The following is a 13302-nucleotide window of genomic DNA, read 5'->3' on the forward strand; positions in this document are numbered from 1 at the left end:
TATATAACCCCTCTTGTTCTATTCTTACTTACATTCATTTTTTTTCTTTGATGTATCCTATTACTTGCTGCAATAGGCCAGTTCCCCCACAACAATCATTAAAGTTCCATCTAATCTAATCAAATCTAAATGTTGAGCAGGCTGGCTGTGTAAATAGGGGAGGGCAGGGATGGAAGGAATCCTGTGGAAAAGTAGCACACAAATGAGAAACAAGCCACAAAGCTGCAATTCACTGAGCTCATTTATATTTGTGTTAAAGGTGAACCTTATAGTTTATGTTCAAAGCAAACAAAATTTAACAGCATTCAGGGCTGACTCAAGGCATGCTGATCATATTTTGCACTTGGGAGGCCAAAGCAATTAGGAGATTTTTGTATGTGTGTGGCCTGCAGGGATTTGATTGAAATCCAGTTGGTTGTGCAACCTACCAAGGAAGCAGGCATTTACATGGGCAAACTAGTGCACAAAACAAAACAATTATGGAATCAGACAATAATGAGTTAAATCCAATAACCTCAGCTCTATCACACATCTGAGTAGCATTTCCAGGGGTTATATAGGAACACCTGCCTGCGGGAACCCTGTTCTTGTCTAAACACTGAATTTTATGGGATTGATAGATGTTGCTTGGCTCAGAGCAGAGCAGTAGCTCCTGTTGACTTTCCCACAATTCAACCTCTTTGTAGGCCAAGTCTGATTATTTCAGTAAGCATCTTTTTATTCATACTGTTGTGTAATCAACTTTATTGTCACGTTAGCCGATCAAAGGCCAGCTCTAACCTGTAATACGACATCGGGATTGATGGCCAAAGCCAAGTTTCTAGCCTCCTGAAAGTGTGGTTAATCGCTCCCAGATGACAGGGATGGATAAATCCCAGGAATGGTAGTCGAGCGCAGATGAGGATCGGGGTTAGATGGAATATGGCTCTCTCCAGAGGTTTGAGATGCTGTCAAAGGGTTTTCTCTTGGATACCTGTGCTTATAATAACCTCCGTGGTGCTGTGGTCATACTACGCCTACGTATTTGAGCTATGTTTGTGTAAGTATGAGAAGCTGTGTTTTGATTTTGATTTTGATCGTCTGTCGACATCGCAGACTGCCGCAAGCAGTGTTGACAAAAATATCGTTAACGTTACAGACAGCACAGAAGCTAGCAGTTAGCAAACTGGGCGGAAGTGTTTTAGGCTGTGAGCTTTTATTTAGGGAACGTTACAATTATCTTTTTTTTTGAAGTGACATAGAATTGTAATTTTCCTTGTCATATACATGTCATAACGTAAACTATGTAACGTTACTTAATACAAAGACAGTGGCCATTGTTGTGTCTCTTATAACCTGTCAGTCACTTAGTAGTGCTAGGTTAGCCGGTTCCTCTTTTAATCTAACATTAATGTTAGCTATAACGTCAACAGTTAGATACAACATTACCGTACTGTGGCTACTCCCTGGCATCAGGCCTGTTATGTTATCATGCTGTATTCTTGTTTTTACAGTTACACTCACCAACACATTGGAAAAAGGTGAGCTCTCCTCTCATATTTGTACTGCATGTATTTGTTCGCTGCTAAACAGCACATTAAGTTTACTTCATGGGCGTCATGTAAAGCAGTGTGACTGATGTTATTCTGTGCTTGCAGTGGCCTATCTACTGGTGTTTCATGTTTGCTTTGTGATGTTCTCCTGGACCTACTGGAAGTCCATCTTCACCCCACCTGCATCACCGTGCAAAAAGGTAGCCCATGCCCTTTAACATGAGTCACAGGCTGAGGTTTGAACATAATGATGTTGTATTGTAAACTAGTATGATACAGTGAATTACAAAGTGTGTCTGTAGTCTATAAGAAGTCTGTTGTGTTGATCATGACGCATGCTTGCTGCCCCAGTTTCAGCTGTCATACTCGGACAAGGAGAGGTATGAGATGGAAGAGAGGCCGGATGCTCAGAAACAAATCCTGGTTGAGATTGCAAAGAAACTGCCCATCTTCTCTCGAGCTCAATCTGGAGGTAAAGCACTGCTTTTTTCTGTAACCTATTGTTTTGCCCTGCGGGAATAAGATTAAGTCTAATTTTGCAGTTTGCTACAGCACTGCTCACTTGCCTGCCATATCTGAAAACCAGTGAGGTGTATAAGCCAGGCCTCAGCCACAGTTCATCATCTTGCACATAATCTGTGTGTGTTGAAAACGAAGAAGCTAGGGCAATTAGCCGTGTGTGTGTGCGCTCCTGAGCATCCCCATCCAGAGTAATCAGTCACTGTATCTGTTTCATTAGCGCTGATAGCTCAGGCTAAGTTCTAGGCTGCAGGAAGTGAGTGAAGGGTAAGCTCGGCTCAAATGTCTGTTCTCTCAACTGGTCATCCTCTTGTCTCTAGCTATCAGGTTCTGCGACCGCTGCCAGGTACTGAAGCCTGACCGCTGTCACCACTGCTCTGTTTGTGAAACGTAAGTCAGCCTTTCCTCTCCAATCCATTCATCTAGAGAGATTGCCCCAGGCAAGAAGATATTTGTTGGCCGGAGACTGTTGTGATAATTAGAAGGTGTTGCTTAGTAGGCACACAATCTGTTAGACGGAAAGGCTTAATGATGTTCAATCAGAGCAGCGGTGTAACTTGTACCAAGAGGCATCAGCAGGCTGCCGTCAGACTGCATATAAAGACGGTTGTACTGAAAGTTAGACTGAAAAACAAATGACTGACAAAGTGCAGTAGGTGTTTTATGATGTCTTTAGTATCAAAATGTTAAGGTTTTTTATGTGTAAAAACCAGCTAATTATACTGTCAACATTGTATACTTTCAATTTAGACACAAAGGAATATTTTGTGACATAAGGGTATGTATAATAAAACAAGTATTTGAAGTTTTATTTTGGTCTGATACCTCTGTCATTTTTCAGATGTGTCTTGAAGATGGACCATCACTGTCCATGGTAAGTGTGTGTTTGTTTTACTTGTATTTTCCTTTTATAAGGAATACATGTATATTAGTTTTGTTCTGACATTTCTTCTTCTTTTAGGGTGAACAACTGCGTGGGCTTTTCCAACTACAAGTTTTTCCTGCTTTTCCTCTCCTACTCCATGCTGTACTGCGTATTCATTGCAGCCACAGTCTTTCAGTATTTTCTCAAGTTCTGGGTGGTGAGTGTCACTAGTCTGCATCATCACACACGTTTGAGGTCTTGTGATTCAGTATCACAAGTTTGAGATTTGTGTATTCAGCAGTATGGGTGAACTTAGACCTCTGTCATAGATTATGCTGTTTTCAAGCCCATCATCATTTCTCAGGTTTCTGGTTCTCCTGTTTCTCTCTCCCAGGGGGACTTGCCAAATGGGCCTGCGAAGTTCCATGTCCTCTTCCTCATGTTTGTGGCGCTCATGTTCTTTGTCAGTCTCATGTTCCTCTTTGGCTACCACTGCTGGTTGGTGGCCAAGAACAGGTCCACTTTAGGTAAGGGTTTACATATTTATCGGAATACCCGTTAGATTCCTCTCATCAAATTTCACTCAGACTCCTCTCTCTCTTGCTGCTTAAACAGTGGCGGTACCAAGTGCCGGGGGAAGCATCTACAGGAGTTGCTTTATGTCATGAATTTAGGTCCTTTGTAAAAATATATCTGTGTGGAGAATGAAAGTAAAATAACATATTCTGACCCAGATTTGTGTTCTTCCTCTCTCAGAGGCCTTCTCAGCTCCAGTTTTTGTCGGTGGTCCGGACAGAAATGGCTTCAATGTTGGCGTTCGCAGAAACCTGCAGCAGGTATTTGGAGAGGACAGGAGGCTGTGGTTCATCCCTGTCTTCACAAGGTGAGTTTGCAGTCAAGGGACAGCAAATAATACACATAATTACCCTGGTTTTCCTCCTCCTCCTCCTCCTCCTGATCTTATTCATTCTTCATTGGTGACTGCTAACTTGATATTTTTAAAAGCACCTGTTCCTGTTTTCAAGACTAGACTACTGTAATGCCCTGATCACATGCCTCAACCAAGCTGCTTTGGCTCGGGTACAGAATGCAGAATGCAGCAGCCAGACTCTTAAGTCTAGTCGTCAGTCCCATATAACGCCTGTTGTTGCCTCCTTGCACTGGCTGCCAGTGAAGTATTTAATTGCCTGGCTTCAGGCATACATGACTGAGCTGTATTTATGTTTGAATGCATCTATTGCATGCTTGTATATTTGTGTGTATGTTCGTATGCATATTTGTATGTATTCTTATTGTTTCTACTTTGAAGCGCTTTGCAATGCTGTGTTTAAAAAAGTGCTATATAAATAAAGATTTACTTACTTCAATTTCAATTCAGACTTTATGTCCCGTAAAGGAAATTTGTTTTGCAGAAAGGTTTTACAATAGAAACACAGAATAGACACATACAACTAAAACACAATAAAACATAACAAAAACACAATAAAAGCACATTTAAAAACATATACGATATGGACAAACATCGGCTGATAACATGAGACAGGGAGCCAATAGTTAATTAATAAAAAGTTGATCATTAGTGCAAAATACTAAATTATTGTATTGGAGCTAAAGTTCACCGCAAGTTGGGAATGAAAAATAGGAGGAACTGAATAAATGGTTGGGACTTGGAAAGTCTTTGTTCCTTAACTAGCTTCCTTCTTTTGTGCGATGTATTTCTCAGCCAAGGGAACGGCCACTACTTCCCCCTGAAGAACCTGAGTGAATCCCAGAATCCCCTATTAGCTAATGAGGAGATGTGGGAGGAGTCAGATGATTGCTCTGAGGAAGGCAGCTTGGGTGAGTCACTTTAGTTTTGTCACATGCACACTTACAGCATTCAGAGTGTTTTCCACTTGCTTTTTGTGGTTCCCAGAATACGAATGACTTTTCAATATCAGAAACTTTTGATAAAATACTAGGCGGTGAGATTTGTGCCACCAGACAACTGAATTTGAATTATGTGTTCTGAATTTGTATGTGATCAGCGAAATTGAATGAAATATTACTTTTTTTTACAAAATTTTACATTTCTTTTTCTTTTTTTCTTCTCTTGCCTCTTGGGGCTTCTGTAGTTCTGTCTGCAAGCAACTGCTTAACAAAATTTTGAAACTGTTGAACTGTTCAATAATGAAATACTGAACTGAATACAAGTTCAAATTTTAACAAGTGGCACTTAAGCTGCCTAATGTCCCGCCATAATCACCATATATTAAACATAACCAGTTATGCTGATGAGGTCATTAAGATAATTAATGCATTAATAAGAAAATATTTCTGTGTCAATATACTTGTCTTCACATAACATATGAGTGGTATTAATATGAACTCTGTATCTTTAAGCATTAAAGGATAGCGTTGGTGTAATTTTAGTTTTTCCTATCGCCATTATTGCCCATGAAAAGCAGAAGCTACTTCTGCTGCAGCTTTGCCTTTCCTCCCAGAAGTCATGGGCTCCTGTTGTTTTCAAAGATGCATTATAAACAGCTTGCAGAGACAAACTGCTGCATTGACTAATGTAGTACATCATGTTGAACAGCACATGTATTGCAGTTTTTCCTAACATGGCTTTATCATGCAGCTAATTATCGTGTTTAATGGCACCGTTACTTCGCACCTAACGCGCACTGTTACCTCTGCCAGCAGTGAAGAGGCAAAACAAAACTTAAGGCAGAGAGGGAGGCAGATATGCACAATGATCTCTTCACATGAAATTCTGGCAGAATGTAACTACTTTTGTTACAGCTCCAATGATTGTGGCTTTATAAATTCATGTTAGGAACAAAATACAATACATGTGTTGTTTAAAATTATGTACTACGTTAGTCAAGGCAGCAGTATGTCTCAGTGAGCTGTTTTTAATGTATTTTTTTTTTAAAACAATGGGAGCCTATGACTAACGGGAGGTCAGGTAAGCCTGCAGCAGGACAGACAGTAGCAGCTTCTGACTGTGGCATTGGCCCTTTTCACATTCTGTGTCTCAATGCTTCTGCATTGAGAAACCGGTGCATTACAACTTCCTGTTGCCAGCTATGGCCTTCACTAAATCACTCCACAACCTGCCCAAAATGTTTTATTTGTTACATTATGTATCTAGTGCTAGTAACCATTACAGTTTTGTTGCTTTGGTTGGATTGGTTTGTCAATAAGCCGCAAAAAGAAACTTGCCACGGGAAGTTGGAATGCACCGGTTTAGCTGTTACCATGACGACGTGAAAAGGGCCTATGGTTTACTTTACATTGGCAATAATGGTGATAGGAAAAAACTAAAATTACATCGGTGTTATCCTTTAAGGAGTTAAAGTGATTTCAAGAAAATCAGTTTTCCTCATTAATATGCAACTTTATGCAGCAAGTTGCTCCTAAATCTCATCAGATCACCACCTCTTTCGGGAATACCTCTGGTGTGAGTATTTAGTTTCTATCATGTATTGTTGTTGAGTTATTGTGTTCACAAGAATGTGTCTACACACAGACAGACACAGACGCCACCATGACAACATAATGTCCCACAAAAATTCAGATTCAAATGCCAACATTCAGTTGCAGAGATCACATACAAATCAGAACACATAATTCAAAGTCAGTTGTCAGATGGCACAAATCTCACCGTATAAAATACTGTTTGTGGAGTTGTTCCAACCATAGTCCTCTACTACCATCTGGTGGTCGTCTGCAACATAACCGCTGTGTGAACTGTGTCAGTTACAACAAAAACTTGAGTGAGTCATTTGTATGCTCAATGTTCAGTGTTTTTTTGTGTTTTTCATTCCAGTTGATGACCGAGACCCCTCTGTTACCATAGAGTTGGAGGAATAGAGGAGGGGCGTGCTCAATCTATGGAACAATTTACACTGGTACAGAGAGTGTAGATTCATGTGGCACACACTCTGTACCATGAGGCAAATGCATTCCGAGTCTTGTGGATGTTCAGAGACGCTGAAAGAATTGAAAAGGAAGCCAAACGTCTGGATGAAAAACCTGCAGTTGTTTGTCATTGCCACTTTTACCCCGGTGTTTTAGTTAATCATGGAGAGAAGGAACCAGACGGACCACCGACAGCATCGGCCCTCCTGCACGGACGGATAAACGACAGTATCACTTTGATTTGGAAAAAAGGAAAAAAACAAAAGCCTGTCAAACATCAGCTCACATACTCAAGAGACAAGTGTTGTTTACTATGGGTCTTACACTTCCCTCTGGTTGTTCATCTCAAGGCGTTGGCCTCGGTGGGACTATATAAATGATTTTTAATTGGGAAGCTTCTGTCTGGCACTGTGCTCTTTATATATTTATATCTATATCTATATCTATATCTATATATATATATATATATATATATATATATATATATATATATATATATATATATATATATATATCTGTTCCAGTGTTGGGCTGTGAGTTTACAATGTTGCACCTCAGAGTTTGGTCTGTGCAGGGTGGGCTATCTAATTTCAGTTAACACCCATAACGAGGTCTCCTGTAGCGATGCGGGAGACTGGGCTCTACCAGTCTCACAGCACATTAACAGAGGATTTTTTTTATTTTTTTTTATAAAGAACACAAGCATATTGGAATACCTGACTAAACCTGCGCCTTATCTGTTCCTGTGTTTTGGGAATCTTATTTCCAAAAGAATGTATCCAGCGCCCCACACTGCGCCCTGTCTGTGCCAACATTTTGGGCACCTATTTTCAAAAGATCCTATCACAGGCTTTGATGATAGTCTGTCTCAGCAGTGATGTTAGAGTAAGAATTTCATTGCCAATGTGCGATCAGACTGGCGGCAACAACAATAATAATAATAATAACAATAATAATAAATTTGTAGCTTTCAGTTCACAGCTACAGCTAATTACGTTTTGAAAATTAACCTGAAATCTCACGCAGTGTAATGTTCCAGCATGTTTGGTTGAGACGACATACGGCCGTGTGGGTGTGAAGTGACGGGACAGGCGAAGAGAAGCTTAAATTGGTCATAGGCACAAAATCACACTTCAGAGAGAGGGCATCTTTCTCTGAAAAGCTACCTGGAACTTAGAGAATCACGCTGGTCTCGTCTCCGTAAATCTCTTAAAGTCTTTGTGGACATACATGCTTTGACCATTCCTGTTTTCTACAGATTAGGTAGTTCAAAGAGGTATATATATATAAGGTATTGATGACTGATCCTCATCCACTGGTTGGTAGAGGTCAATGTTCTTCTGCAATATGGTGTTTAGATTTTTTTTTTCTACCTGTGTTTATGTATTGTAAAGATTTTTAAAACCAATGAAATGAATTCTCATTGAGATTGTTTGGTTACAAGAGTATTTACTCATAGGGTTTCAGCCAATGTACTTTGTTGAAGACCAGCCTACTACACTGTAATTCAATAGACCCATCTGTTCACTACGAGGGGAAAGTTAGGCCTATATCAAAACCTTTATGGCGGTGTTTGATCTACTTGACACTTTTGCTTCATTAGATCTGTTTTTCCACTATGTTGGGCAAGCCAAATCAAATGCTCCTCATGTCCGAAAAATACTTCATATCCTTTATTAATTACATTTTTATGTTCATTTTATCTGTGACGTATGATTCAGTGTTTGAAAGCATGTGTAGAGAAATGAAGAAAGATGTTGAGTGTTTCATGTGGTCTTGTGTCTATTTATTAATATGCTGTTCAGCTTTTTTCTGTGTACTGAGTTTACTGATTTGTCAGTATATTTTGCTCCATTATCATCATCAAGTGACACTTAAAATAACTATTGAAACAACCTGGACTTATCAAATATTTGGACATTTATTTAACATGGGTAATGGACAAATCACACCCAATCCCTGTGTTGTACATGAGAAGTTTGCATACTGGAGTACAATATTGTTAGATTACACATGATGATCCCTTTTAAATGGTCTTTGTCGGAGTATGTGATTGTGGGTCTCCCTTTTTCAATACCTCTGGACCATCAAAAATACTGATACTGTTTCACTTGCTGTTCTGTCTGTTGACAAATATGAATTCTTTATTGATCCATCAGTGGATGTAACATGCAAAATAAAATTATCCAAGTCGAATTCTACATGTGGTTCAGCATCGTTTTGTTTCTATAGCATAAGTATACACAGCAAAAAAATAAAAACGTTCGATCAGATTAATCGTTTTGTATCAGTTTAGGAGCCTTTGGAGATCAAGTAGCAGTTATTTGGCACAACAAGGACAACATGAGATACATTTAAATAAAGGTGACAATAAACTTAAGACAGTTCCTGTATCATGTTCCTCAAGTTGTCCTCGGTTTAGTCTGTGCCAAAGTACCTCTGTCCAAAATGTGTTGGGGCCACTGGATGCACCTCTGTGGTCAGGATGGTGATGTCTGGGAACTCCTGGATGATAGATTTGGCTCCTAGGAGAAAAATAAATGCTATTACATATTGAATGGAGTTCTTATGGTGTCCTAAAAGCCTACTGATTAGACTACTGATTCTGATGGGTGAGAAAGGGATTAGTTAAAGGAGTGGTTGAAAGCGAACTGCGCATTCACGTCTACTAATTTTCTCTGATCAGGAGAAATTTCAAATGATTTTAACAATAGCTGCTTTGTTTACTCATTTGTCACCATGGAAAAGATGCACTCTTGTTGAACTATTGAGTGAGAGTGCCCATCAGTAGCTTTGTACTAGCATTGCTATATTTCTTGCCTATTGTACAACACAATTGGCGTTACAGCTACCAATCAACTAGCTCAGCTCATCGAATAGCAGCATGGCCATGTGGTTGCCAGCGGTATGAAGACAATAACACACTGGGTACAGGATGGGGGGAGGAGATTGGAGACTAAATTGGTGATGAGTTGCAGTTGCAGGGAGCTGGCAGTATACCATGAGGTGTGGAGAAGAGGCTGAGGAGGATAATGTGTCTGGGCTGGACACCGTGCTCGATCAGCACCCTCACTGCCTCGATCACAGTGTTCCCGGTACCTACGACAGACGCACAGAAAGCACGTGATTAGACGTTTCACTTCACATCCCGCTGGTCAGATTCTGCTGAAACTCTCTCAGTCCATTAAGAACACATCTCCTGTTTTACAGACCTGACAAGCATCAATCAGTAATCTACCAACATTTCAACGTCAAAGTAAAGCCATCAAAGTCAAAAGGCATCACATTAGTGTCGCAGTGTCCGAAATTAACTTTTTGCCCAACCTGCCAAGGCCTGGTAAACTAGAAAACTTTACCTGCCAAGAATAATTTTTACCAGAATATACTTTTTTCATAAAAATATCTCACCATGTCTGTTTCCAGTGCCATTTCATGCATAAAATCGGGAACCATGAGTTAAGGTATTGAAGTTAAAACTTGCTCACTTATGGATCAGGTTTATAAATCATCAGGAAACGCAACAGAATTGAAATTACGAGCATTGTTATTTGACCATATATAACCAAGGCATTAAAATGTTATCATCTCAAAAAGTTACCGACCAGTGTGGTGGGTGACCCTTACTGATTTATCCACCAAAGACAAATTTTACCAGCATTCGGTGCTTGGCAGGTGTTAATTTCGGACCCTGTTAACGTGTATCATTGTAACCACGTCCTATCACTCTGACATGATAAAACATTCCTTCAACCAGGTTTCATTACCATATTTTTTTGTTTTTTTTTGATTGGGAGCAGAAAAAAATGCTGCTGCTTTGTGACATGGGGACGCCATGGCTATTAGGAAACTATTTCTGTAGACCCTCATTATGCTATTCAGCAGCTTGGTGGCCATCTCGCAGGCAGTGTATAATTTCCCCTTGAGAGCTATAATTATCAGAAGAGAGTGAATGGGCCTGTATGATGTGGAAATGTAGAGCTGGTGGAGAAGGTCAACTAAAAGGAAATTTAAAAAAAAAAAATACAAAAAAATACAAAAACAAACCCATTTTTACATCTGCAGAAGAAAATGTACAACTCGTGTCATTTATGTGCTGCTGGAGGAGGTAAACTGTTTTGAATCATCAGTGGGCTGAGCTCCGGCACGGGGCAGTGTGCTCACTGTGGAGTCCGTCACTTACTGAGGATGGGGTACATGAGCAGCACTTTTCTCCTGTACACGTCCGGGGGGAACTTGGCATAGTAGACTTTGGCTTTCTGTGTCTCCTCGTCACTTTGGATGAGGATCTTGCCGATGCGGATGGACCGGCAGCAGTCCCTGAGACCCTGCTCCATGGCCTCACCTGTGGGGAGACACACAGCAGGCTGCGTCTAAACCCTAAACAACTAAAACTGGGCTTTCTTCCCTTATGATCCTTAAAGTCACTCTGAAATGAAAAATGGCTTTTTTGCTCATTCCAACTATTATACCATACACCTATTTGACAATTTATGCCAAAAAAACATGACAAGAAAATTATTTTATTGCATTTCTATATCAAAATCTCATTACTTTCACTTCATTGAAAAAGGAAAATCTTTAGTGGTGACTTCATCGTGTACCAGGAGGCGTACCCTAACTGATATCCCATTGGTTTACACTTTTGAATGATCCCTCCACACGTTATGTCCCACCCCAATATCCTGTTTCAACTACTGCCTTCCCACTGGCCTGGATAGAGTGTTTGAGGTATATTGTGTGTCCAACAGGCCTACTTTCTTGACTTCTCTTCCCTAACATAACTGTCACAAAAGGTAGAACGAGTTTTGCAATAACTGCATTAATACAACTACAATAACATTAAGTAATGTCTCATTAAATCTGAGCAAGAGGACAAGAAAGGAAAACCAGCACTTCAACCTACTGAGATGCTTTCAGAGAACATGTAAAAGTATGAAATGTATCTGTCTCAATTGCGCCATGTGACAGGTTCTTACTGTACCGCTTAGTATTCAAAAGATCAATCAATTTCACTGAGAGAAAAGGGACTGACTGCTGGCAGAAAGGGTATGATCCAGCGCACACAATGGCCTGGCCTTGTGAATAAGGGCAGAGCAGAATGTATGTAGGAGTGCACAGTCTGCACAAAGCGCATATGCCTGGAAGACATAATACATGCTCTTACAAAGGAGAGACTCTAATTTGGTAGGTGTGCTATGACAGGTTCCCCTTATCCTTTGACTTACCACTCCTCATAATGCTGACTCCACAGTTGCCTCTTTCAAACTTGACACCTTCATACTTGTACCCTGGGGGTAAAAATGAAGTGGGAACAGTCAAAATGTAGCTCTTCTGAACAATCCCACTCAGTCATAAATGTTGGCTGTAAAATATTGGAGAAAGCCCTGCTCTTATTTTTGCATAGTAGTCATTGTAATTAATTTGTTCAATCTCACATGCTGGAGCTCAGATCCTCCTCAGTGTCCACCCTGTCCTTTTAAACCCCAACACTGACTTTGTTACTAGAGGAAGAGATCCTCACCTGTTGGTGTGGTCACAGTGCACTCTGAGTAGGGGAGCTGATTCAAACCCTCTTCAACCACTAGCCTGATCTGTTGATGGAGAGACAATGAAGCACTACATAGCTCAAAAACAGACACACAGTGTGTGTGTGCAGTGATTAAGTCATGATCTTACCAGCCGGTCAGCACAAAACACAAAATCTCCTCTGCTGGTGGTCCTGAAAATGGGAATAAAAACTTGGGATTATCGAGATTTGATTTGCTAGTTTATAATGCACTTTATTTACCCTATGGATAATGCTTAATTGTATCCAGCAGGACATCAACAGACACACGGCTCAGTCAAAGCACAGCCAGCAGCAAGTATGACATGTGTACAGATGACGGACTAGGGACTCACTTGTCTCTGATTATAGTCTGTAATTCACGAATCTGGTCGTTCAGAGGGAGCAGTTTAAGCTGAGGTCCCAAAACATCTTGGTTTACGGACTGTATGCTGACATCAGCTGCTTCAGAGTTGGACACCACTGCAGCGACACTGCTGCTACTGCTGCTGCTGCTGTTTGCAAACCGAACTTGCTTCATGGGGTGCTCTTGGCCACTGTTGACATTGTTCAGTTGTTGATTGTGGCATGGCATCCTGAGTACACTGTGGCAGTAACACAAAACAATCAACGCTTGTCTTTGAAAAGTGTGTAAAAGTGAAAAGCTAACGTTATATCTTCGTCGTACGCCCACTGACCTGCTGTCTGACAAAGAGGACCAGCCAGGCAACGTGTTCTTCCTTAGCTTTGATTCCCGTTTCGAAGTCGAGTGCAATTTCCCAGTCACACAGCTACCACGTGTAAATAATAAATTAGGGTCACCTTCACAAACTAAAATATACCCAATCACGCCCGGTCAATATCAAACAAGAGACTGGTATCTTACAGGAATGTATCCAGCAGTAGCTCGTTAGCTAGCTGTGACACTGACAGCG

General features: G+C 40.6%; 2 protein-coding genes across 3 annotated transcripts; one reads left to right on the top strand and one right to left on the bottom strand.

Annotated features, from left to right (window-relative positions):
* The first annotated feature begins 897 nt into the window (after positions 1-897).
* Positions 898-9023, top strand: zdhhc15b (zDHHC palmitoyltransferase 15b). Its single transcript, XM_071916960.2, has 11 exons — positions 898-1039; positions 1494-1520; positions 1638-1732; positions 1884-2004; positions 2372-2441; positions 2893-2925; positions 3013-3133; positions 3311-3443; positions 3673-3799; positions 4640-4755; positions 6731-9023. The coding sequence occupies exons 1-11, from the start codon at positions 898-900 to the stop codon at positions 6772-6774; spliced, it is 1029 nt and encodes a 342-aa protein (XP_071773061.1). The 3' UTR covers positions 6775-9023.
* Positions 8966-13302, bottom strand: uprt (uracil phosphoribosyltransferase (FUR1) homolog (S. cerevisiae)). Of its 2 annotated transcripts, none has more exons than XM_071916924.2 (8): positions 13066-13302; positions 12724-12924; positions 12499-12541; positions 12344-12413; positions 12048-12110; positions 11003-11164; positions 9823-9921; positions 8966-9347 (listed from the first exon to the last, which is right to left on the bottom strand). In XM_071916924.2, exons 2-8 carry the CDS (start codon positions 12906-12908, stop codon positions 9241-9243), a joined length of 729 nt encoding a protein of 242 aa, XP_071773025.1. In that variant the 5' UTR covers positions 12909-12924; positions 13066-13302; the 3' UTR covers positions 8966-9240. The 2 variants fall into 2 exon arrangements, with proteins under 2 accessions (XP_071773025.1, XP_071773024.1); XM_071916923.2 differs by having other exon boundaries at positions 12724-12972.

Source organism: Centroberyx gerrardi, chromosome 16 (genome assembly GCF_048128805.1).
Source record: "Centroberyx gerrardi isolate f3 chromosome 16, fCenGer3.hap1.cur.20231027, whole genome shotgun sequence".
NCBI classification, from domain to species: domain Eukaryota; kingdom Metazoa; phylum Chordata; class Actinopteri; order Beryciformes; family Berycidae; genus Centroberyx; species Centroberyx gerrardi.